This window comes from Nannobrachium achirus (assembly GCF_963921795.1).
Source record: "Nannobrachium achirus genome assembly, chromosome: 1".
NCBI lineage: Eukaryota > Metazoa > Chordata > Actinopteri > Myctophiformes > Myctophidae > Nannobrachium > Nannobrachium achirus.
Window position 1 is genome coordinate 7,285,380 of NC_137810.1, and position 27,352 is coordinate 7,312,731.

Consider the following 27,352-nt stretch of genomic DNA (forward strand, 5'->3'; position numbering starts at 1 on the left):
GTGCTTGTGATACAAGATCGAACAAACAGTGGTTTACTTTGTGGCCATTGACGTTATGTGACGTAAACAAGATGGTCACCTATTTCGACAGGTCACCAGCAGACTTTTGAGTGTTGTAATTTCACCTGGGGGGGGGGGGGGGGGGACTTTTGAGTGTTGTAATTTCACCTGGGGGGGGGGGGGGGGGGGGGGGGGGACATGTAACGTGATTGGATGTAGCATGAACTTTCTGTGTTCCTGTAGCATTCATACCGTGTTTAATTTGACCACACCCAGTTTTTGTATCGTTGTTTTATTTCGTTTTATTCAATGCACAGCAGGTCTGGATGAATCGTCTTTAAACCCTTTATCAGAGATTAACCTTAAACATGACCTTGTATTTAAGGGGACCGCACCTCAGGGAAGGACATCAATCAGTCATGTCGTCATCATCATCATTTCCCTGTCATCAGATTCCTGTCACTCCAATTCACCTGATAGGCCAGTCAATCTGAGGTTTGACCCAAAAGAAATTGCAATAGTAATGGTTCAAGGTTTTTATGATCCTTAGGGTCATCCAAAAAAAAAATGTATTGTAAGTGAAGGGACCCAAACTGGAACCCCCTGAATTCACCTTGATCCACTAAGAATAAAATGGAAAATTTTTAACATGTGTTTTGGATGACTCTAAGGATCATAAAAAACCTTGAACCATTACTATTGCAATTTCTTTTGGGTCAGGCCCTTTTTTTTTTGCTTAGATTGACTGGCCTACAGTTGATGTTGTGCAGTTTGTGGTCATCACATTGTCCCAGTGATTGTTCAGCTCCATTGTTCATTTGAGTTGTGTTGTGTTTTGTTTTGAACCCTGTAGTGTGAGCGCTCCTCCTCCCCCACAGAATGTTGTCACTTCTCCCCCTTCAGCAGAAAGGTATTGTCACCCCTCCCTCCCTCCCTCTCATCCTCACTCCTTTACTCCTGGTCTCAAACTTTCACATTTCAAGGTCTCCCCTTAACTCTGAAAGTGTACAAATGGAACCAAATGGACCCTAACGCAGGGGTCTTCAACGTTTTCAGGCCAAGGACCCCTTAGTTGAGAGAGAGATGAAGCAGGGACACCCACAACCTGTTCATAGATTAGATTCCATATAGTTTCATTCATTTGTTTGACAGCACAATCATCAGTGTATTTTGGATTCATGTCAATGTGTGTTTTCAGATATTTAACCACTTGAACCGTCAATACTTAATGAACTTGACCTTTCACTCTGTACTTAGTCTGCTCTTTTCCCCCTGCAAACCTCTTTGCCAAAAATAGCCGATCTACAAGCTCACAACGCCTCGTGCTGCGAGGCGTTGTGAGCTTGTAGATCGGCTAGTTTTGGCTAAAGTTCTCAGAATATGGACACTAGGGTTCACTTTCTATCACTCAAAGGACCCCCTGTAGTAACTCTAGGGACACCCTAGGGGTCCCGGACCCCCTGTTGAAGACCCCTGCCCTAACAGGTCCATTTGGTTCCATTTGTACACTGTCAGAGTTACAGACTTGTATGGGTCAATTTAGACCCCCATAAAGGATCCCACAGAGTCCCTGGGGATCCACTCTGAGAACCATAGTGTTATCCTAACATGCATGTTGTTCTAACAAACTCGCCGGAAACACTTTGGGAAGATTTTGGTTCTTCTTTGCCGTTTCTTGTCTTTGTTCTTCCTTTGTCTTAACCCTCCTAATCTTCATGAAGCATACTTTACTGTTATTGTTTTATTGTCTTAATGCTGCTCAGCGTTTGGAAATGTATATCGGTTGGAGTGAAACCGGCCCACCCACCCGACATCCACACCCCACATGATGTTATTTTGTCGTGCTACTCCCCCCACAGTTTTGGCGGCACGCATTAGGGCCATATGTCAAATCCACCGGATTCATCAGGAATCGCTTGTTGATTGTTGTGGTTATTCTGCTGTTAAGCCCTTTGCACACAGACGCGTTTTCTCGCACAGAAAAAACGGATGATTCCATTTTTTTAAAGAAACCAATGATCCTCTATGAACTCATGCACACCGGCTCCGAATTTGCCATGCGGCAGGTGGCTGCGGCTGTGCGTTTTTTTTCACGATCGAACCCAGTTCGATTCCTGCGTCTTGTCGCATGCGGTAAAAACTCATAGACTCCTTTTATGACTCCTTTTCGGATCCGCAGTATGGATTCCGCACAGCCTTGCACACCAAATACAATGCGGTTTAATCATGCAGCAAACGGAAAGAAACGCGACGGTCCTGTCCTGTGTGCAAAGCCCTTTAGACTGATGATTCTTGGTTTACCTACTATCATCAAACATATCATTTTCCGAATGTCTGTCTGAGTGTCTGTCTGTCTGTCTGAAACAGCGTTTCTCCTCAGTGGCTGGAGCAATTGATCTGAAATCGCATCACCATTAGCATATGAACACACCTGACATAACTGTGAAGCCCGTTTGTCACTTTCACAAATCATATACTGTATATTAGCATTTTTATGGTGTATCTACTATCTATTCTGCATCTAGCATGAGGCACATCTATTCTGCATCTAGCACGAGGCAACATGTTTAACCAGCTCTGTGTCCAGCTCTGTGTGTGTGTGTGTGTGTGTGTGTGTGTGTGTGTGTGTGCAGGCAGGCGGGTGTGTATGCAGGCGGGCGGGCGGGCTGGGGGGGGGGGGGGGGGGGGGGGGGGGGGTGTATCTCTGTAGCCATTAAACGAAACGGGTATTTCTTACATTGATGCTCCTACATATTATCATGCAAGCACCAGTTAAAGTTACTTTCCATCCCTCATATACTGTGTGCACAGTGCACATCCCATAACCCACACACTGCACATCATTTTGGAGCTCATATCTTTGAACGGGTAACGGCTAGTAGATTACTATTTCTATGTATTTGATGTACCTTGTGCTCTCCTTGCTTATTGTAAGTACCTTGTGCTCTCCTTGCTTATTGTAAGTACCTTGTGCTCTCCTTGCTTATTGTAAATCGCTCAGGATTAAGCGTGCCTGCTAAATGCCTAGATTGTAAATTGTAGTTTAGGATTAGCCTTGGGGTTAGGATTAGGGTTGGGGTTAGGATTAGCCTTGGGGTTAGGATTAGGGTTGGGGTTAGTTTTTTTAATGGAACATAGGAACACTCTTGACCACTTTATACCTTCTCTCCTTATTTTGTGAATGTATTGATTGACTGATTGAGTATTTTATTAGACAAAAGTGGAGAACAGTACAAGTATAGTGAATACAATAAAAAAACAGTACAAGTACAGTTAAACACCCTGCCTAAAAGGAGCATCCCAAATAAGTCCTTTTATGGTATTTTTTTTTATGTTTATGTATTTTTTTTCTCTACCTCCTTATAAAGGTGGTAGAGAACTAAAAATGAAATAAAATAAAGAGTTTCTGATCTACAAGTGCACGATGCCTTGCATCGCGACAAATCGTGACCATGTAGATCTGCTGTTTTTTGCTGTTCATCGTACAGCAGTTTATAAAAACTGAAGTGGTTGAAATGCAATGGATTCAGACTCTGTTTATTCATTTCCGCAGCTCGTGTTGACGTTTAGGGCCGGGTTTCGAAATAGTCCTCTTCTACAGTATGTGTGGAATGTGTGTGCGTGCGTGCGTGTTCGTGCATGTGTATGTGTGCGTGCGTGCGAGCGGCTGTGCGCTTGTGTGCGTGTGTCCGGTCTCTATAATGATAGGGTCGGTTGGTTCCGTGGAGCCGCTGTCTGTGATTACCCACGATGCCTTGCTCTGTGCACTGTGGTTTCACCCCCTAAAAAAACTCCACACTGACAGGTCCTGAAAGATCACTGGACAGCCTGCAGTCTCCATCCCTGCATTGTTAGATATTCAAAGATCTTTTCAAAAATAGCAGATCTACAAGCTTGCAGCGCGGCACTCGGTGCCGCGCTGTGAGCTTGTAAATCTGCTATTGTTCAACTGTTGTACGGATGGAAACGGATGTTTCTTAATCTGTGCTGCTCAAAAGTTTTAATGTCAAGGACCTCCGAAATATATATGTATTTGGCCACGGACCCCCATCTCAAAAATATTTCGTCCCAGGGACCCCCTCCCCCCAGAAGCAACATTTTAGTTACAAATGTCCGCTTAAAAATTACTTATATTCAAAGATTTGCACATATTTTCACGACTTAAAATAGCAGATCTACAAGCTCACAGCGCGGCACTCAGTGGGTTAATGTCAAGGACCCCTAGAATTATATGTATTTGAGGATAAAAAAAAAAGTATGATTGCTGTTGGGCCCTACTACATCAATACTACATCAATACTACAGCGTTCTGTTGGGCCCTACTACATCAATACTACAGCGTTCACACAAAAGCACCAAATTCAGATCTCACATTCAGCATCATCACGGTTTGGTTTCATCCGTGTATGTAAGACGTCATACCCAGTCACCACAGGGGGCCCTGCTGGGGTGAAAGTAGCCTTTGGGTGGGGGTGGGGAGGGGGGAGTTTCGGGTGGGGGTCACGAACCCTGAAACCCCACTGCTGTTTAATTTTTTTTACTCGACCCCGCCCATGTCACTTACTCTGGTACCTCTCTCTCTCTCTCTCTCTCTCTCTCCCTCCCTCTCTCTCTCTCTCTCTCTCTCTCCCTCTCTCCCTCTCTCTCTCTCATCCTCTGTGAGTCAGTCCCTCCTACAAACCAATGCCGTCCTCTCCATTCTAAAAACAAAATCAGCTGTAAACACACTCAACTCCCAACTCCCTTTAGATTTTTTTCTTTCTTCTTTTTTAACTACTTTGGGGTAGAGAAGTTTCCAGGGAGACCAACCCTTCCCTTCCCTTTGTGGCGTAGCGTTCAGTCACGGCCCCCCCGTTCTGCCGCTGCGCTGGGAATCACAGAGAGACACAAAGGGTTTGGAGGAGAGCCCTCTGTCCTCTGACTGGGGATGGGGGGGGGGGGGGGAGCAGGGGTGTCACAAGGGGGAGGAAAAGTGGGACTGAGTTACCAGGGCCCAAGGTGGAGGCACCCTGTAGACAATGGGGCTTCCGGTGTGTTCCAAGATTTCTAGCGGAAGTCTGCGTTTAACGGACGTTACGTCATGCGGTGCGGGTCTGTTTACATTCCCCAGCGAAAAAACTAAAATAGATTGTAGCTCTTAACTCACTCTTAATAGGTGTAACATTGCTTGAATCAATGTTTTTGTTTGTATATTGTTTATTGCGAGCGCAACCGACGGAGCAGGAGACGTAGACCAGAGTTAATTTCGTGCAGGGAATACGTTTGCAGGAACACCGCACCGTGAAAAAAATACAGCTTCCGGTGAAATTCCTACGGCGGAAGTTGAACGCCTTCTGCCTTCTATTGTCACCAGGCTTTTCTCTTGGGAGATGAGTGAAAGCCTGGCTACGCGAGGCTAAGGTGGAGGGGGCCTGGAATTATTATATTGAAAAATAGCAGATATACAAGCTCACCGCGCGGCACCGAGTGCTTTACAAGATCTGCTATTTTTGAAAAAGTCATGAAAATGTGTGCAAATCTTTGAATATATGTATTTTTTTAAGCGAAAATTTGTAACTAAAATTTTGCTTCTGGGGGGGTCCCTGGAACTAAATATGTGGCCAAATATATATCATTTTGGGGGTCCTTGACATGAAAGGGTTTGAGCACCACTGACATTGAAACATAGTTAAAAAAAGAAAAAAAAAAATCAGAAGGATTTGAAATATTCAAAGATTGTACAAATTTTCAAGATTATAAAAAAAAGTGCAGATCTACAAGCTCACAGCGCGGCACTCGGTGCCGCGATACAAGCTTGTAGATCTGCAATTTTTCAATAGTATATAAAAGCACAACAACAACAACAAAAAAAAACGTAATAATGCGTTCCCATGGGTTAAACTCCCCCCTCCCACCTGGGGCCCCGCAGTGAATCCTTGTACCCAGGGCCCAGAATATGGTGTTACACCCCTGGGAGGGAGGGGGTGTCGCCCGGGTGGGGTGGGGTGGGTGCGAGGTCGGGGCGTCGCGGAGACAGAGGAGGAGGAGGAGGAGGAGGAGGAGGAGGAGGAGGAGGGAACCGGTTTAAGCTTTGAGAATCGGTGGCTCCCGGTTTCACCCTGCCTCCGCTCCGCTGCGCTGCTGGGAATGAAGAGAGGAGACGACAGGGCTCCTTATAACACATGCATTCACCGGCAGGGTAAGTTATAGAGGAGATCTGTTGCCATGCGCCAAGTAGGAGAGACGTTTGTTCTGGCCCCTCCGGTGGGGAGGACTGTTTGTGATCCTCTGGCTTTTTTGGCACTCAGCGGCCGTTGTTGGAGTGAAGTCCTGAAGCCGGAGCCAGCGTGGAAACCCGTAAGACTTTGTTTTAGTGTTATACTTCGTTCCTTGTTGGTGGTGTCACACTCAGTGGCAAGAGGGGGGAAAATAGCAGATCTACAAGCTCACAACTTGTGAGCTTGTAGAGCGGCTGTTTTCAGCTCAGGTTCAGAATGATTTACAAGGGGGTTTTGACTGAAAAACCCCCTTGTGCTGAAGCTGTTATTCATAGGAATGCCATTAGATTTCAAATAATGAGAGAAAGAGACGGAGTGATAGAGAAAGAGACTGAGAGAGAGAAAGACACAGACAGACAGAGAGAGAGAGAGAGAGAGAGAGCTTATTGTGTTGTTGTGAAGTTAAAGTACGTGGATGTCATTCATTGTGCCTGCATGAGTCAAGAGTTTGTCAGGCGTGTCCGAGTGGAGCGGAGCGGGGCGACCGCCCGCCCGGTGCCTCTCTGGGGAGAAACTGTACAACAAATTACTGTTTATGCCGCTTGTCCAAAGGGCTTGGCGTGTGTTGTTTGTCTGGCTTCTGGCTGACAGTTATGTATGTCCTGGAGTTATGATGACATGCAGGCAGACAGGAGGAGGTATTACAGTCAGCATGATGACGGTCTAAATGTTGAAGACCTGAACGCAGATCTGTGACACTTTTATATTGGAACCACTTTAACCATTGTTTTACGCTTTAACTATTGAAAAATAGCAGATCTACAAGCTCGCAGCTCGGCGCTGCGGCATATTTTTGGCGCGATTCTATAAATATCTTCTAAATCCTTCTTCTAAATCAGTGGTTCTCAAACCTTTTTCATGTCAAGGACCCCCAAGATTGCATTTATTTGGCCGCAGACCCCCATCTCAAAATATGTTGTTCCAGGGACCACCCAGAAGCAAATATTTGAGTTACAAATGTTCGCTTTTAAAAAGATATATTCAAAGAATAGCAGATCTACAAGCTCACAGCGCGGCACTCGGTGCAGCGCTGTGAGCTTGTATATCTGCTATTTTTCAATAGTTAAAGCATTCAATAATTCTAGGTCTAAATGTTTAACAGTAGAGAAAGATATCTGCAATAAAGCAGACAGCCCGCAACACTCCAAGTTAGATGAAAGCTTTTAGGTGCACGGCTCAGAGAAGCATAATGAGAAAGAAGTGGTAGCCAGCACTCAAGGAATATCCTTTTTAGATGATTTTATTTACCTCAATGCATGGACAGTATACGGACGCGTTTCGGCCCTTCGGCCTTCCTCAGCGTTGCATGAATGCAAAGTCAGGAAGTGACGTATTTAAATGCATTGTGTTACAATCATTGTGATTCGTACCAGCTGACAAAGCTGTTATCACACAAAATAAAAAATAGACAATTTACAATACAATTGCAATACATGCTTTGGTACCAAAGACAAATCGTATGTATATCATTTTTTTTAAAAACAGTTGAATGTACAAAATAATTGAATGTACAAAATACCAAAATACCAGTAAGACTCCCTAATCGGGAGATAAGCGACCGTTGGTCGCTTATCTCCACAAATAGGCCAAAAGTTTGTTTTACCAATTATTACACTCTATGTGAACATTTACATCAACAAATCCCAAGTACTATGCAGAACGACCCATTTCAAGTTTTTAATGTACAACAATATTTAGAAAATAGGTCTACAAGCTGACAGTCCTCGTCCCTTATATTCCCATAGGTTATATGGAGATCTCAGTGTTTGTCAGTCCTTGTTCATTTATGCCCATATATGGACATCTCTATATCTACTGTAACAGTCCTTGTCCCTTTATGCCCATATATGGAGATCTCTTAACTGTAAGTCCTTGTCCCTTTTATGCCCATATATGGATATTCCTGATGTCATCAGTATATGAACATATATGGGCTTTCTGATTTGCCCATATATGGAGATCTCTTAACTGTAAGCCCTTGTCCCTTTTATGCCCATATATGGATATCCCTGATGTCATCCGTATATGCCCATATATGGGCTTTCTAATATGCCCATATATGGAGATCTCTGTATCTCCATATATGGGTATAAAAGGATACTTCAGGTCTGACATCAGGTTTGTTTATATTGGGTTGCTAGGTTTGACATCACAAACTCTATGGGCCATCTGACCTAGAAATCTATATTTGGGCATAGATGACTCATCGTGACCTCATCACACGTCGACCGCACGTGTGACGTGCGGTCGACCGCACGTGTGACCGACGGACGGCCGGTGGAGGTTTTCATACTAAACTGCGACCTTACGGTCGCAATAAATCCAATACCACTTATAATGACAGTCGACTCTCTATAAAGAGGCGCCCTCTAGGGGTCTTGGACTGGCCAGTCCTATGGTCAGTGAAGACCAAAATGACACTGATCAAGTGCTATAAGTAATAAATAGTAATATAAAGAGTAATGTAAAGAGTAAGTTTATAAATTGTAAAATGTAAAAAGTTAGTTGGAGGAAGAGGACACTTGGACACACTGTCTTGTTAAAGCCTCCAAATAGGAGCCTCTTAATGAACTCCAATGTATTAAGTATTAGACAAGTATAAGAAAAGTAGTAAGTATAATAAGAAATTGTTTAGAAAATACTGCATTTACAAGAAGCAGCTCAGTAGGAGCTCTTCATTTAAGCCCTTAGGCTGTTCAGTCTGGAGGGTGTGTATCCAATATGCCTCTCGCTGCAACAAAGCTTTATCTCGATCACCACCTCTCTTTAGTGGATGAACCACTTCGATCCCCATGAACCGCAGAGTGCAGACATCATGACCCACATTGTTAAAATGTCTAGCCACTGACGACTTTTCGTCTTTGTTTCGAATAGAACTTTTATGTTCCGAGAACCTGGTTTTTATCTCTCTGATCGTTTTGCCCACATAACACAGTCCACATGGACATTTTAATAGATATACAACATGTTTTGTTTTGCAGGAAATACGGCCCTTGACTAAGTATTTCTTCCCCGAATGTGGATGTCGAAATGACTCGCTTTTGATCATTGCATTGCAATGTATGCAGTTTTGACACGGGAAATTCCCAGAGGGTAACGTGGACAAGAAGTGTTTTGGGGGATTGTAGAGATCTGCTCTCACCAATGTATCTCTCAAGTTCTTAGCCCTCTTATGGGCAAATACAGGCTTCTCTTTAAAGGCCTGGCCTATGCTAGGGTCAGTAGCTAGAACATGCCAGTGTTTTTCAATGGCTTGTCTTATGTCTCTAGAGACAGGTGAAAAAGTTGTGGCGCACACAATACTATTTGACTTTCTGGCTCCATGTACCTTTGGAGTTAACAATTTTTTTCTGTCCAGAGCTCTTGCTCTCTGTAGAGCATTAGACAAAATGTTTGGCCTGTAGCCTTTGACCTCGAACCTTGAGCACAAGTCTGCAGCCTGTTCCTCGAAAGCGTTTTCAGAACTACAAATTCTCTTTATTCTCACCAACTGGCTATATGGTAACCCTTTTTTAAGGGCCGGAGGGTGATAACTGGTGTAATCCAGAAAACTGTTACGATCTGTTTCTTTCCTGTATACTCTAGTATCCAGTGTTTCTGATTTTGTTATGACTACATCAAGAAAGGAAATTGACTGTTGACTGTGCTCCGAGGTAAATTTAATGGTGGGCATTCTGCCGTTTATGTAAGACTTAAACTCATGTAACTGGTCCAGAGACCCAGTGAAGATACAAAATACATCGTCAATAAACCTGTACCAACATCTTATCAGAGTAGAAAAAGGATTGTTATTGTGCACAAAGTCTTCCTCAAACTTCCCCATAAACAAATTTGCAAAGTTGGGCGAGCAAGGACTCCCCATGCTAACCCCTTGGCATTGTAGATAGTAAGAATTCTCAAATTTAAAATAATTCCTATTCAGAACCAGTTTCATGAGCTCTACTAAAAAGTCTGTAGGGGGAGTGGGATTGTCCCTTTGATTCAAATAATATGCTAAAGATAACAAGCTTTCCTGGTTAGGTACATTAGTGTACAGAGCACTTATGTCTAGACTGCAAAGAAAATCATCTGGTTGGATATTTTCTATAGCATCAACTTTATTTAAGAAATCAGTAGTGTCTTTTAGAAAAGAGGGGAGATCAGAGACTAAGTCTTTGATGTGCACGTCTATATATTGAGATAAGGGTTCTGTCAATGATTGTATGCCTGCAACAATTGGCCTGCCAGGTACAGGTTCGACACAGGATTTATGGATCTTTGGCAAAGTGTGGAACACAGGTCTAATAGGATGTTTCTGTAACATAAATTTAAACTCATCCTGAGAAATAAATGCCTCATCAAATGCTCCAGTTAAGAATACCTCTATTTCTTGTGAAAATTTCACAGTGGGATCCCCTTTTAAAGGAGTATAAAAATCTGTGTTACCAAGTTGTCTAAATATTTCTTTTCTGTATGAATCTATGTTCTGTATGACCACAGCTCCCCCTTTATTACAATATTGGTATCTTTACACAAGTCAGACAAAGCATTTTTCTCATCAACCTCTATATTAGAGTGTACTTTTTCTTTATTTTTCACAGTCAACTTAGAAGACATCCTGTTCCACCATTCTGCAAAATGTGGCTACTGAGGGATTGAAAGCAGGTGGGACAAAAGTGCTCTTAGGTTTAAGTTTCTTTACTCTATCCATATTGGATGTAGATGCCGAAGCATCACTAGAAGTCTGCTGAGAAGGATTCAAAGTCAGTTGGGAAGACCCCGCCGACGTAGAAGGAATGTTAGTGGCCCCCTTCGCAAAGAAGGCCTTCAGTTTAACTGATCTGAAGAACTTAAATAGTTCGATCCTCGTAGTAAAGGAGTCCGCTCTGGTGAACGGAACGAATGACAAGCCTTTCGACAAGATCGTAACCTCCTGTGTATTCAATGTTCTATTTGACAAGTTTATCACGTTCAGTACCTCTGACCCCGTCTGCTGCTGTTGTGTCTTTGGGTGGTGGCGTTTGCCCCCCCGCCTGGTCCGCCGTCTCTTGATCTGGTGGTGTACCGGCCCGTGGCCGGAGTTGGGTCTAAAAAACGCAGATTTCCTCGCCTTGGTGCAGTGGATGGTGGGCCCTCACTGCCCGATTCGTCTGTGGAAGGTCCACTGGAAGCTGAGAAGTATCCTTGTCTCCGCTGTTGGTTGTGCTGGTATTGTGTTCTGCGGCCCTCTGTTGTCTTCCACCAGGTGTAGACGCGGTCATGTTTGTAGTCCAAAGTGTCTCTGCGGAATGTGGACATTTTCATTTCAGTTATTTCTTTCTCATAAGCAACTTTCAGTGATGCGCATTTTTCTGTTAGCTCTTGTAGTTCAGTTGGATTCAGTTTGTTTTTTATTTCATTCTCCACTTCTGTTTTTTCAGATCGTATTCTAGCCAGTTCAGTATCCGAGTGTTGGATAATCAGCAGCATTACTTGTCTAATACTTAATACATTGGAGTTCATTAAGAGGCTCCTATTTGGAGGCTTTAACAAGACAGTGTGTCCAAGTGTCCTCTTCCTCCAACTAACTTTTTACATTTTACAATTTATAAACTTACTCTTTACATTACTCTTTATATTACTATTTATTACTTATAGCACTTGATCAGTGTCATTTTGGTCTTCACTGACCATAGGACTGGCCAGTCCAAGACCCCTAGAGGGCGCCTCTTTATAGAGAGTCGACTGTCATTATAAGTGGTATTGGATTTATATTTTGGTATTTTGTACATTCAATTATTTTGTACATTCAACTGTTTAAAAAAAAAAAGATATACATACGATTTGTCTTTGGTACCAAAGCATGTATTGCAATTGTATTGTAAATTGTCTATTTTTTATTTTGTGTGATAACAGCTTTGTCAGCTGGTACGAATCACAATGATTGTAACACAATGCATTTAAATACGTCACTTCCTGACTTTGCATTCATGCAACGCTGAGGAAGGCCGAAGGGCCGAAACGCGTCCGTATACTGTCCATGCATTGAGGTAAATAAAATCATCTAAAAAGGATATTCCTTGAGTGCTGGCTACCACTTCTTTCTCTAAATGTGTAACAACCTGCCTGTGGAAGGAACACCGCAGCAAAATAATGGAATGTTAATTTAACCCCAGGGTCCATTTTAGCACTTAAATTAACATTCCAGATTTGAGTGTGTACAGTATTTGTGGTTAACCAAACATCTTCTTCTGTTTCTCCTCCCCTGGTTATTATTCTTTTCTGTTCTCTTTTTCCCGGGTGCATTGTTCTATATTTCTTACTCTTTTGCATGAAATCTTCACCTTACTGACTGTTTCTTTGACTTTTCTGAGGCTCTCTCACTCTGGGCATGCTTATTATTGTTATGATGTTGCAATGCATTGTGTGAAATGTAGTGTGGCTTTCGAACTCAGCCTGTTTGCGTGCGTGCGTGCGTGTGTGTGTGAGAGAGTTTGACAACTTTATAACACTTGAATCCTCCTCTAATGCCAACGCTACACTATAACACAATACCCTCAGTAACCTTACCCGCCCACCATGTGTCCCATGCCAGGCTGTGCCCACGGACTCAGACGGAGAGACGGTGCCCACGCTGGGCCAGCGCTCCAAGGTGCCCGTGCCCAACGTGCCCACCACCCTGGACAAGCAGACCAACTGGACACGGGCACTGCCCCTGCCCACGCCCGAGGAGAGGATGAAGACCCAGAACCAGGTCCTCAACTCCTGTGTCATCCCCATCAACGTCACTGGTAAATATGATGTTAATATGATATAATATGATGTCATCCCCATCAACGTCACTGGTAAATATCACCTTAATATGATATAATATGATGTCATCCCCATCAACGTCACTGGTAAATATGATGTTAATATGATATAATATGATGTCATCCCCATCAATGTCACTGGTAAATATCACCTTAATATGATATATAATATGATGTCATCCCCATCAACGTCACTGGTAAATATGATGTTATTGCGACCGAAGGTCGCATATACTCTGAAGAACCGTGTTTGAGTGACCTTCCGTATCCTCGTGACCGTCCGTATCCTCTGTGATGTCAGTGTGATGTCAGCGAGTTGTGACATCACTTCCTGTACAGGGCGGCTACACGAAATGTGGATAACACTATATATGGAGATAGTCCAGTCCATCATGTCATATGGGACTACCGTCATAGAAAGTAGCCATTGTTAGGCCGGAGTCATTGGCTGTCTAAACATGGAGATGTGGATTACACTATATATGGAGATAGTCTAGTCCAAATGTCATATGGGACTACCGTCATAGACAGTAGCCATTGTTAATCCGGAGTCAATTGCTGACTGTCTGTACAGGAAGTGATGTCACATGACATACTTTTTATGCCCATATATGAGTCCTAACATGGAGATGTGGATAACACTATATATGGAGATAGTCTAGTCCAATATGTCATATGGAACTACCGTCATAGACAGTAGCCATTATTAGGTCGGAGTCAATAAAGTTCATTGCCGCGTGAACATGGAGCAGTATCCCCAGCCACCCATGTCCATGCCCACATGCTCCCATGTTCCAGGGGAGACTGCCGACGAACGTGATGTCACATGACATACTTTTTATGCCCATATATGAGTCCTAACATGGAGATGTGGATAACACTATATATGGAGGAGATGTGACTACAAAGACTGATGTACGTGGTTTTCAGAGTGGAAAGGGAAGATTATTTAATTTTACCATTGCCGATGAAAGTGGAAAGAAGATCCAGATCACTGCGTTCAACACGGAGGCTGACTCTTTCTTCCCTCTAGTGGAGCAGGACAATACATACCGTATCTCCAATGCAACTCTCAAGAAATCGAACGCAAACTATGCCAGCGTGAACGAGTACGAGATTATACTGACCCGTAACAGCAATGTCGTGCTCTGTGTTAGCAGCACAAAGATCAATACCTTCGTACCCATCAGTGAGATAGAGAAAAAAGACCCAAACAGGCTTATTGACGTGATTGGAATTTGCAAGAGTGTTGAACCAGTGTCAGAAAAGAAAACTAAAGAGGGCGTCAAGATCTGCAAGAGAGACTTCCAGTTAATGGACGACAGTGGTAAAGAGATAACATTCACCCTGTGGGAAGATAAAGCAAGGAAGTTTGATGGGACAAGTCAAGCCATTGTCGCAGTGAGATCAGCAAAGGTGTCAGATTTTGGAGGCCGATCTCTGAGTATGTCATACAACTCAACTATCATGGTCAATCCAGATATAACAGAAGCGACTAGGCTTAAAAAATGGTACAAAAAACAAGGAAAAGTCTTCATCACTGAATCCCTGACAAATTCACAGAATGTCGTGATCAACTGGAAATCCCTGAGCGAGATGAAAAATGCACCAGAAGAAGAGGGAGAATGGGAGAAATACTATGAAGTAACAGCAAAGGTTGCTGACATTGAACAGGACATATATGAAGCGTGTACCACTGACAGATGCAACAGGAAACTTAGAGACCTGGAAAAGGGATCCTACTATTGTCCCAAATGCGAAAAGACCTCTCCAAACGTTAAATACAGACTTCGGCTGAAGGTAAAAATTGAAGAATCTGGAGATGTTCAATGGGTGACATGCTTCCACGAAACAGCTGAGGTACTGCTGGGTCACAACATGACCCAGGAATCACTGAAAAATTTCAAAGAGAATGACAAAATTGCATTTGAAGACATATTGAATAAAGTAATCTCAACAAGTCATGTCTTCATAATCAAAGTCAAGGTGACAACATACCAAAATGAGAAACAAATGAACCACACAGTACTGAGAATCAACTGCTGCTCTGGAACACAGGGTAGTGTTCCAAACATCTAGGCTGATAATCCAGCTTTTGCAGCGTCACAGGTTCAAGTCCTGACTTGCGACCTCAAGTCCCCATCTCTTCCTGTACGGGGCGGCTACACAAGACTAAGAAATACAAAAAAAAAGAGAAGGATACACAAGACTAAGAAAGACAAAAAAAGAGAAGAATAAAAAAGAAAAAAAGAAAGGAGGATAAAGATACCAAAAGGAGAGAGAAGAAAGGGTGGATGAGGTACAATGTGCGGTATCCTCCTCTGATCTGATACGGGCGACTGGACTTAGATCACCTATGAAAGGATGTCCATGAAAGAATGTCCATCCACCTGGAGAAAAGAAAATGTAACAAGGAGGTGGCAACGGGGCGGCCAGATAAAGTTATTAGGCCTGGATCCAACTTTAAGTCGACGCACATGATTCCAGAAGTGTATGTGTCCTTCTGTACCACGCAAACTCCACACAGAAAGGCCCTATCGCTCACACCCTAGGTTCGGTTGGCGATAGGGCCTTTCTGTGTGGAGTTTGCGTGTTCTCCCCGTGTCTCCTAGGGTTGATACCCTCACAAAAACATGAACAAACTCCCCCCAGAATGACAACAACTAGAATCGTCAGAGAAACGCTGTGGTTGGCCAGATTGTCAAGAATTGGCGCAACCTCGCCCTTTAGGGCGAGGTTGCATGTCACCCTGAGGTCGCATTCCACCCTCGGGTGTCTTACTAGTTGCGACCGAAGGTCGCATATACTCTGAAGAACCGTGTCGCTTGAGTGTCCTTCCTTCCGTATCCTCGTGACCGTCCGTATCCTCTGTGATGTCAGTGTGATGTCAGCGAGTTGTGACATCACCTCCTGTACAGGGCGGCTACACGAAATGTGGATAACACTATATATGGAGATAGTCCAGTCCATCATGTCATATGGGACTACCGTCATAGAAAGTAGCCATTGTTAGGCCGGAGTCATTGGCTGTCTAAACATGGAGATGTGGATAACACTATATATGGAGATAGTCTAGTCCAATATGTCATATGGGACTACCGTCATAGACAGTAGCCATTGTTAATCCGGAGTCAATGGCTGACTGTCTGTACAGGAAGTGATGTCACATGACATACTTTTTATGCCCATATATGAGTCCTAACATGGAGATGTGGATAACACTATATATGGAGGATATACATATATGGGGATTTCTGATGTCATCAATCTCTGGCCCTAACTAGCTCAAAAGCCTGCTTTACTCTGATTTCCACCCTACCTTTCCAGATGATGACCTATTGGGTATACACTTATGTCCAAATATAGAAATCCCAAGGCATCAAACCCAAGCTTGGCTTTACTAATTAACATACGTTTTATGCCCATATATGGAGATCCCTGTCCCAATGTTATCAATATTAAGGACATATCTGGAAATGCCCATATTTGGTAATGTCCACATATGGGCATGTTTTGACATAACATAGTCAGGGCCCTATCGCTCACACCCTAGGTTGGGTTGGCGTGTTCTCCCCGTGTCTCCTAGGTTTGATATCCTCACAAAATTGGTGCAAGTCAATGGCAGCGTTTCCAGAATATCAACAATACCCAAGGGCCACCAGGACCGTAGGGCTGTGGACAAGGACTTGCAGCGCATGAACGCCGCACTGGAGCGTGAAAACCAACAGGCCTGATGGAAAGTCAGAGAAACGCTGTGGTTGGCCAGATTGTCAAGAATTGGCGCGACCTCGCCCTTTAGGGCGAGGTTGCATGTCACCCTGAGGTCGCATTCCACCCTTGGGTGTCTTACTATACTAGTAAGATATAAGATATAATATGATGCACTGGTAAATATGATGTTAATATGATATAATATGATCTCGTCCCCATCAACGTCACTGGTAAATATCACCATAACACCATATGATAATTAATATGATCTCCACCGTGGGGGACCGCAATGGACCCTTTTGGTCTGTAACGGGTTCTGTTTGGTTCAATTTTTCAAGTGTTAAATGAACACTTGGCTTGACTAGACTGCTAATGAAAAAAAAGAAAAGGAAAGGAATGTAGTTAACCCAGGTTCAAATCGTGTCCCTATTGTTGGGGTGAACATTTAGTGAATAAGCTATAAGGGACCCCAGATCAACTACCGTAAGTATAAAGTATATAGGGTTTAAGTGGTTCAAGTTTATCTCTCCCCTAATCTCTCCAGACGTGTTGTCTTGATAACCTGATAACAGACATTCAGTCAGTACTCACTAGGGGTGTAACAATATAGTAACTGTATCGAAATATCGTTTTTAACTTAAAAAATCGAAGTATATCGAAATGAAAACAACTAAAATCGAATCGTATCGTTTTATTTTGTATCGTATCGAATCAGCAGTGCAAAGAATCGATTGTATCAATACTACCTACTTGTGCATTATGTTTAGCATTTTTAAGAAGAACAAATTAAAAGGAGGGGTTTAATTACTTTTCCTTTCCATATAGCTACACTGGTCTATCGATAAATGTGTGTAATCTCTGGGTTCATGTCAAGGTGGGTTTGTCAATATACAATGTCCATGTATTTGGCAGATAATCACTGTGTTTACTTATTTATATCCATAATAATACATGTTTCCCTTAAAAAGCTGCACTATCCACACCTTTCACACAGATTTAATTTATTTGCTAAATAGTTACTATATCGATTTTAAATCATTGAATCGAATCGTATCGTATCGCCATGAATTTACCAATATCGTCCATGTATCGTATCATCAACCATGTATCGTAATATGTATCGAATCGCTATTAAAATGTATCGTTACACCCCTAGTACTCACCACCACCGCCCCATCTCTGGCTGGAGATTAAAGACAGGTTGGAGCGGTTCCTTCAGACAGCAGAGTTCAGAGAGAGGTTAGGGGACCTTCTCCTATAGAGGATTAAGCCTAAACCGCAAAGGAGTGATATTTATTTGTTAAAATAAGTGTTAAATAGCTCAATATTCTGATGGCAATCATAGTGTTTTATGTTCAGTAACAGGGCTCTCCCTGTCTCCAGATCTTTAGTATTAATCAGCTCGTGATACCAATCTTTTCCAATCAGAAGAGAGAAAAAAAGAAGTTATCGTACAGGATGCAGAATTTCTAATTGCTGTATAGCAGGGGTCTTCAATGTTTTCAGGCCAAGGACCCCTTTGTTGAGAGAGAGAGAGAGAGAGATGAAGCAGGGACCCCCACACCCTGTTCATATTGCATATAGTTTCATTGTTTGACAGCACAATCATCAGGGTGCAAGTGGTTAATATAAAAAAGGAGAAATACGTTTCTATCACTCAAAGATCTGGAGGACCCCCTGTAGTAACTCTGAGGACCCCCTAGGGGTCCTAGAACCCCTGTTGAAGACCCTTGCTATATAGTGTTACTTTCCCAGTACCACAAAGAACTGAACCCAACTATTTGGCCATATTTGTTGCTATTCAGCCTGTAACTAATTTAATCTACAAGAGCTCCATTGCAAACAAAAAAAGCTTAAACTTGTGCAAAAAAAAAAAGCATATACCATACTGTGTTACCATAGTGTGGGAGAGAGAGAGAGTGAGAGTTCTCCCCCTGAATGTGCAAGTCATGCTTTGTGTCCCAATTAACGTCCCTATGGTTGGATGCATTCTGTGTGTCCTCCCTCCTTCCCTCCGCGGGTTGCAGAGACCAGGCAAGGTGCTGCCACATGCATGCCAATTAGTCCCATCCGTCCGTCCGTCTATGGGAGCTGGAGCCTGGCCCCCTGAATCCTGCTTAATCCAGCTAGACCTGGCACTTTAGGTTTTTAACCACTTTAACCATTATTTTATACTTTAGCTATTGAAAAATAGCGGATCTTCAAGCTCACAGCGCGGCACCGAGTGCCACGCTGCAAGCTTGTACAGTAGATCTGCAATTTTTTTGAAAAATCTTAAAAATGTCTTTGAATATTTTGACCCGATTCTATGAATGTCTTCTAAATCCTTCTGAGGTTTTTTGAAAAACCTATGTTTCTATGATCAGTGGTTCTCAAACCGAGCTTGCAGATTTGCTATTCTCGAAAAATCTAGAATTTATTTTTTAAAGTGAACATTTGTAACTAAAATCTTTGCTTCTGGGGGGGGGGGGTCCCTCCCTGATACATAATATCGGGGGTCGGCAGCCAAATACATATAATTCTAGAAATTATATGGAGAACCACTGACATAGAAACATAGGTTCTTTTCAAAAACCACTGACATAGAAACATAGGTTCTTTTCAAAAACCTTAGAAGGATTCAGAAGACATTTTATAGAATCTGGTCAAAATATAGACTTGCACAATTCTTTAAGAAAAAAAAAAAAAAAAGCAGATCTACAAGCTCGCAGCGTGGCACTCGGTGCCACGCTGTGAGCTTGTATATCTGCTATTTTTGCCAGACCCATGAAATGGGTAGGCCTACATAAGCAAATGTCGGTCCGGGTTTTCTATATAAAGGGTATATATGATGATGACATGATGATGACATGCCTACAAAAGGCATGATGTCATAAATGATGATGACAGACAGGGGGTTGGCAGAACCGGGGTCTGGCACAACCAGGTTGACCTGGTCTAGTTTCAATAGCTAAAGCATAAAATAACGCTTAAAGTGGTTCAAATCTAGAGTGACACAGATCATGCGTACACCCGGTCTCAAACACTTAACTCCCACTCCCACACTGAGTCAAAGGAGGTCTGTCTGTCCAGCGGCGCTGCTGCTGCTTGAGTCAGAGATGAGTTGGAGAAAACATTTGTTCCACAGGAGGGAATAAAGTGCAGTCACTTCTTCCTCGGGCTGCTGAAAGAAAGAAAGCCCTGGCCTCAGTCTGTCCTCTCCTCTGTGATCACATGCTAGTCAGCTAAGGCGCTGCGAGGGGGGTTTATCATAAACAAGAAAAGAAAAGGACAAACATTCACAGCTCTGCCTTGCCGAGAAAGAGAAGGTAAGAGTACAGTCTTCCAGGCTGTAGAGATGGGTATGCGGGATAGCGCTGCTGCTTGCTGAATACCGCCTGAGTGTTTTCTGTTGGCGAGGTCTTCGCCGGGGTCAAATATCGCTTGCCTTTCGCTTGATTTCCTTGTATTCTATCTATACCAGGGGTCCGGGACACCAAGGGGGTCCTCAGAGTTACTACAGGCAGTCCTCCAAATCTTTGTGTGATAGAAACTTCTTTTTCTCCTTTTGTATATTAACCACTTGAACCCATATTCGGAGAACTTATAGCCAAAAATAGCAGAGGGGAAAAAGAGCAGACTAAGTACAGAGTGAAAGGTGAAGTTTATTAAGTATTGACGGGTCAAGAATCCAAAATACACTGATGATTGTGCTGTCAAAAGATGAAAACTACGTATATGGAATCTATTAACAGGTTGTGGGGGTCCCCTGCTTCGTCTCTCTCTCAACTAAGGGGTCCTTGGACTGAAAACCTTTTGCTGAGTTAAATTGTTAATTTAACTCGGCAAGTGCGAAAGAAAAAAGATCCTATCTGTTTTCATACTTAGATTTAGCTGTGGACTTGTTGTTGATGCAGATGCTATTCAGACATCCAAGCATCCTGTTTGGATGAGTACAGAATGAGTCGAGGCTATAGCAGGCTTTTCTCTGCCTTTTAATCGTGGCAGTGACTCATACGGCAGATATTTGCCGTCATTAACGCAGCCTAAAACCCCAAATTCTTAATTGAACTCTGGGGAGCGAATAAATGCAATTTGGTGGCAATTTGTGGTTCGTTCTCAGAGTTAACACATAGTTAAATTAAATTCACAGTGAGGGATTTACCGTGCACTGTTCAGGAATGTCTCACCTCAACAGGCTTCAATGTTAAAGGACAACTTTGTTTTTTTTACAACAAGGGTTCATATTTTAGATTGTAATTAAAGACAAGAAAAGATGAGTGTTAAAATGTTTTCATTTACTGCTTTCTATTGTTTTAGCCATTTTAGTATATTGATTTCAGTGGGTGGGGGCATGCTTACAAGTGGCTAAATATGTCTTTTTAGACGCAATAAGCTGGTAATTCTTTGTTACCATTTACACCAGCCCCCATAAGTCACATCTGCCCATGAAAGATTGCGGTGCATCTTGGGAATGGGCTTATTGTCTCAAAAAATACATACTTAGCCACTTTCATGCATGCCCCCAACCTGGGGGCATGCATGCAAATCAAAATCGTTAAAATCACTAAAACAATAGAAAGCAGTAAATGAAAACATTTGAACTCTCATCTTTTCTTTTCTCTGATGACTATCTAAAATATGGTTGTAAAAAAACAAGGTTGTCCTTTAACGGGTCTTCCCCTCTGAGTCTTGAACCCGAGAGGGTTAGATAGAGGAACGGGGTGGCAGTGGATCCGCCGGTGTAAACAAAGCGTCCTCAGATGTCCCCTTGTGTCCCCTCTCCTCTCAGATGTCCCCTTGTGTCCCCTTCTCTCTCAGGCCTGGGCTTCGACAGAGACGCCAGTGTACGCTGCTCGCTGGTCCACTCGCAGTCCGTGCTTCAGAGGAGGCGGAAGCTGCGGAGGCGGAAGACCGTGGCCGGCATTCCCAGACAGGTGCCAAGAGACCTGGGTATGTATGAGAATATGATAACTGTTAGACCTAGGTATGTATGTGTCAAGCAGCACACGCCTGATAGAATATGATAACTGTTAACCCATTTAGGCCTAGAATTATTGAATGCTTTAACCAGTGAAAAATAGCAGATATACAAGCTCACAGCGCGGCACCGAGTGCCGCGCTGCGAGCTTGTAGATCTGCTATTTTTGAAAAAGTCGTGAAAATGTGTGCAAATCTTTGAATATATGTATTTTCAAAGCGAATTTTGCTTCTGGGTGGTCCCTGGAACTAAATATTTTGAGATGGGGGTCAGTGGCCAAATACATATCATTTTGGGGGTCCTTCACATGAAAAGGTTTGAGAACCACTGACATAGTAGTCTCTCAAGAACAGACTAACTGAGCTCCATTTAAGTGAAAAGGACCTTTTCTTTGACGATGGCTGGCAAGATTGCTGACATAGAAACACAGGGTTTTCAAAAAATCTTAGAAGGATTCAAAAGACACTTATAGAACCGGGTAAAAATTATAATTTTCACAACTTTTCAAAAATAGCAGATGCCGCGATGCGAGCTTGTAGATCTGCTATTTTTCAATAGTTAAAGCATAACATAATGATACACAATAATGTGTACTCGTTCTGAATGGGTTTTTTAAACTAACTGTAGGTATGTATGTAAGTGTCAGCCAACACACAGCTGATAGGATATGATAACTGTTAGACTTACTGTAGGTATGTATGTGTGTCAAGCAGCACAAAGCTGATATATGATAACTGTTAGACCTAGGTATGTACGCACCTCATAGAATACGCTAACTGATCATTCTGACACTCAGTCACACTGGAATGTATGGTATGGTGTTATTGTCTGTCTGGCTGTTTGTGAATACACGCTATGCGGAGGTTGTACTGTAGTCGTGTCATGTTATTTAGATTTGTATATGCATTGCAGAAGTTCTTTGTGTTCACTGTGCCTCTCTCCTCCTCCTCTGTCCAGACTCAGATGACTCTCCCGGCTCCAGGGAGAGGACGGTGATCGTCCACGCCAGCCTGCTGGACTCCTCGGTGGGCAGTGAGGAGCTGGCCAGCCGCCTCAGCAGCACCAAGGACTCCGGCTGCCAGACCGAGGACTTCCTGATCTCTGGAGGAGGAGGAGGAGGAGGCTCCGCGGCCCGCAGGAGGATCCGCGCTCAGAGAGGAGGCCTGCAGGTACAGTAGGGCTGGTTGATATGGTGATAAACATCGTTGAGACAAACTATACGATATCTCCACGATATGCCTTTTCAGAGATATTGTATATATCGTGATACAATGGGGCCTTTTCCAACAAAAGAACCTTGGTTCAAGAACCAGTTGCCGTTCAACTTTCTTGGAACCTTGGTTTGTTCTTGTGAACCGGCTTGCGTTTCCACCAGATTGAACCAGATTGAACCAGAGGAACCAAGGATGTTGTGGTTCCCGTTCGGAACCAACTTTTACGGTTCAGAACCAACTCCGGTTCTCGGTGGAAAAGCTCACCTCCGGTTCATCCCATAGGCGGGAGAAAGAACCAGAACCGGTTCTTTGCCGGTCGAAAAGTGCCCAATGAGGGAGCCTTATACAAAAAATTCTGTTGAATTGTTAATACAGAGATTCATTGCAGGATCCATTTAAACTTGCATTTTGGTCAAAATCAGTAGTTCTTAAACTTTAAAATGTCAAGGTCTCCCCTTAACTCTGTACAGTACAGTATATACTAAATGGACCCGTAAGGGTCTATTTGGTTTCATTTGTACACTGTTAGAGTAGGGTAAATTTAGACCTCCCAAAAGGAACCCCACATTGAGGACCACTGGTCTAAATGGTCTGTTACTCCTTTTTCTTTTAGTTTTTGTTACCTTGTAGGTGGTTGTTGTACTGTTAAGTAACTTGAAAAATAACCATAAAAGCCAACATGAAAAAGAATCGTAACAAGATCGTGTATCGTGATACGGCTTGTAAAGATATTGTGATATTGTATTTTTCAGGGTGTGTCTGCGTCCCTCTCCCTGCCCCTGTCCCTGTCCTACTCCGCGGGCAACATCTGCTCGCTGCCCGGCGACGACCCCACCGCCACGGACCACGCCATGTTCAACGGCGCCCGCCTGCGCTCCCGCAGCCTGCCACGAGAGGGCAGCAGTGGGCGGCTAGCGGCGGCGGACGAATCCCGACGACGGTCCCGAGACGGTAGCGAAGAAGACGATGACGACGACGAGGACGACGAGGAGCTGTCCCGCTTCGACGCCGAGGACTTCCTGTCCGTCGCCGGCGGCTGCGGCGCCCATCAGCTGAAGGACGAGGAGGGGAGGAGCCTCATGGACGGGGCGGTGCCGCCCGAGCTGCAGTACCACCGCCAGCAGCTGGAGGACAGCCCCGAGCACCACGGCTGGATGGAGAGCAGGGGGCGCTCCCGGCGCAGCATGGGGGGCCAGGCAGTGGTCAGTAGGGTGCTCTTTTATGCAGGGCTGTGCTGGGGAGGCAACGCTGGACCAGAGGGCCAGTTGTCTGGATTTAAAATGAAGTAAACACAACGCTAGACCAGAGGGCCAGTTGTCTGGATTTAAAATGAAGTAAACACAACGCTAGACCAGAGGGCCAGTTGACTGGATTTAAAATGAAGCAAACACAACGCTAGACCAGAGGGCCAGTTGACTGGATTTAAAATGAAGCAACGCTAGACCAGAGGGCCAGTTGACTGGATTTAAAATGAAGCAAACACAGTTCCTATGATTGGCTGCTAGTTGCGCTGTTCTGGCACCAGAAGAAACATGTTCTCCATAGGATTCCATTCATTTCCCACAAACTTTTACATTTGATTTTCTTACCTTAAAGGGGAAGACCACCCATTTTCAATATTGAACTATGTCATTAACCCATTTAGGCCTAAATCAGAAATTAGCCTACAAAAACAAATATTTTGCAACATACTGTACATGTACTGTAAGCCCCCCCCATACACTAAAATGTGTACCCGGCCTGAATGGGTTAATATACCTTAGAGGAGTTGTGTGGAAATAGAAAAAAAGTTCCCCCCATTCTGTGTTGCCTAGAACTGGAGGATTGATTTTGGGGTTTGTATTGTAAAGTACAACGGTGTGATGTCATCAAGATTTCATTTTCGCAGCATAGAAACCAATGGCTTTCCACCGTACATATTTGTTACAGTCTATGGTGTGAATGTATTGCATTGGAGCTGTTGAACAAATTGAATCTAATAAAGTATCCATCTATCTATCTATCTATCTATCTATCTATCTATCTATCTACCTATCTATCTATCTATCTATCTATCTATCTATCTATCTACCTATCTACCTATCTATCTATCTATCTATCTATCTATCTATCTATCTATCTATCTCTCCAGGCGGACATGCTGGGCAGCCAGGAGATGTCGTCCAGCTCAGACACGTTCAGCAGCCCGGTGCACAGCTCTGCGTCTGCGGGGGTCCCTGGGCTGGCGGCGGGCCAGATGCTGCTGGACCACCACAAGGAGGACCACCAGTCCAGCAGCGGGAACTGGAGCGGCAGCTCCTCCACCTGCCCCTCGCAGACCTCCGAGACCACGCTGCCCCCTGGTGGCGGGGGAGGGGGGGGCGCCGCCTCGCCGCACCTCACAGGCTCCTCCCATTGCGACTCGGAGCTGTCGCTCAACGCCGCGCTCGCGCACCACGGCGGCATGGGAGACAGCGACTGCAAAGGTAACGAAGCGCTGCTTCTGATAGCGTTGCTTGTGTTAGTTAGTTAGTGCAGTGGTTCTCAACCTGTGGGTCGGGACCCCCGGGGGGGTCTCCAAATTATTTTGGGGGGTCCCCAGATGTTTAGCTAAATGTTAACATTGTTTTCTCACTCAAGAGTAAACAGACCAACATACAGTATAAGTGTATACAGGGTATCTAAAGTGACAATTTAAGGACTTTAAAGACCTTTTCAGTACCTCTGGTCAAACTTGAGTCAAATTGTCAAATATTAGAGGCAGAAATTGTGAAAATAGCAGATGCTCACATAGCAGATGCTCACAACGCCTCGCAACGCGAGGCGTTGTGAGCATGTAGATCGGCTATTTTCACAATCGTATAGATCGAGTCAAACTAAATGTAATTACGACTACAATTCCAAGTGCTTGTGCAGGGTGGGGGTCCCCAGTTCAAATATGATTATTTTGGCCGTCACAGCCAGAAAAGGTTGAGAACCTTATATTGTATAGAGTAGTGAAGTGTGACGTCATTTACACATCCTACCTGGTTCGCGGTTTTCTTCCCCCATTCTGAATTCCCATAGACCTTTTTCATATCGCGTCGTATAAGAACTGTGTTCCAATTATAAACTAATTATCTCAGTGGTTTGACTCATATGGATATGAAGAATCAACTGATGGTGAGAAAACGCTAATGTTACTGTCGCCGAATTAGTTACATTTTCACTAGAAACAGGCTTTATCAAATATGAGTGACTGACTTTCATAAACCACACAGAGTCACCTCGCCGACAATATCGCAAAGACTGTTTGTTTATTTTTGGACCGCAATGCTTATATGAGACGATTTAAGATGACTCAATGTTATTCTCCATAGAGAATTACTTCCTTGGAACCGGGGGATGAGCGAGTCACGTCATGACTTCGTTACTCTATTGACTACACTTGTACTGTTCTCCATTTTTGTCTAATAAAATAATCAACCAATCATGATGATATTAACCCATCACTTTTCTATCTTCCAGGCTTCCTCCTGGCGGACCCCTACCACCCTGGCATGAGGACCCTGCAGCGGGCAGAGTCCTTCTCCTCGGCTGCCATGGACCTTCTGGAGGACGCGGGCGTGGGCACGGCCAGCGACGGGGAGTGGAGCGGGTGCTACCCCCACCCGGAGGACCCCCTGCTGCCCCCCAACACCCAGGACTTCAGCCCCGAGCCCCCCGGAGGGGGCAGTAGCCTGCGGGAGGCGGGGGAGGGCAGCCTGGGATGTCCCAGCTTCGCCTCCATGGCCACCTACGAGAGCAGCTACTCTGACACCAGGCCTCCCTCGGAGAAGGCAGACACGGTGTGTAATGGAAAGAATTAATGCTTTAACTATTGAAAAATAGCCGATATACAAGCTCACAGCCGCGTTACGAGCTTGTAGATCTGCTATTTTTGAAAAATCGTGAAAAATTGAATTTTGACCCGATTCTATAAGTGTCTTTTGAATCCTTCTAAGGTTTTTGGAAAAACCCATGTTTCCATGTCAGCAATCTGGCCAGCCATCGTCAAAGAAAAGGTCCTTTTCACTTAACTGGAGCTCAGTTAGTCTGTTCTTGAGAGACTACTATGTCAGTGGTTCTCAAACCTTTTCATGTCAAGGACCCCCAAAATGATATGTATTTGGCCACGGACCCCCATCTCAAAATATTTAGTTCCAGGGACCACCTAGAAGCAAAATTTTAGTTACAAACGTTGGCTTTGTAAATACATATATTCAAAGATTTGCACACATTTTCACGACTTTTTCAAAAATAGCAGATCTACAAGCTTTTTTTTTTTAGATGGGGGTCCGCGGCCAAATACATGTCATTTTGTGGGGTCCTTGAGGTGAAAAGGTTTGAGCACCACTGACATAGAAACATAGGTTTTTCAAAAACCTCAGAAGGATTTAGAAGACACTTATAGAATCGGGTCAAAATATTCAAAGACTTATA

General features: G+C 43.8%; 1 protein-coding gene across 1 annotated transcript in view; it reads left to right on the plus strand.

The window, feature by feature from the left end:
• The window catches only part of LOC308279969 (actin remodeling regulator NHS-like), a gene marked incomplete at both ends in the record, with an annotated part of 41,257 nt that overhangs the window by 6,608 nt on the left and 7,297 nt on the right, over positions 1–27,352 (plus strand). Inside the window, 7 exons of the mRNA XM_080720200.1 lie at positions 854–910; positions 12,811–13,006; positions 21,539–21,670; positions 22,656–22,867; positions 23,665–24,114; positions 25,044–25,377; positions 26,399–26,718. Of these exons, the coding sequence (XP_080576326.1) occupies positions 854–910; positions 12,811–13,006; positions 21,539–21,670; positions 22,656–22,867; positions 23,665–24,114; positions 25,044–25,377; positions 26,399–26,718 (1,701 nt within the window). The remainder of the gene's footprint in view (positions 1–853; positions 911–12,810; positions 13,007–21,538; positions 21,671–22,655; positions 22,868–23,664; positions 24,115–25,043; positions 25,378–26,398; positions 26,719–27,352) is intronic.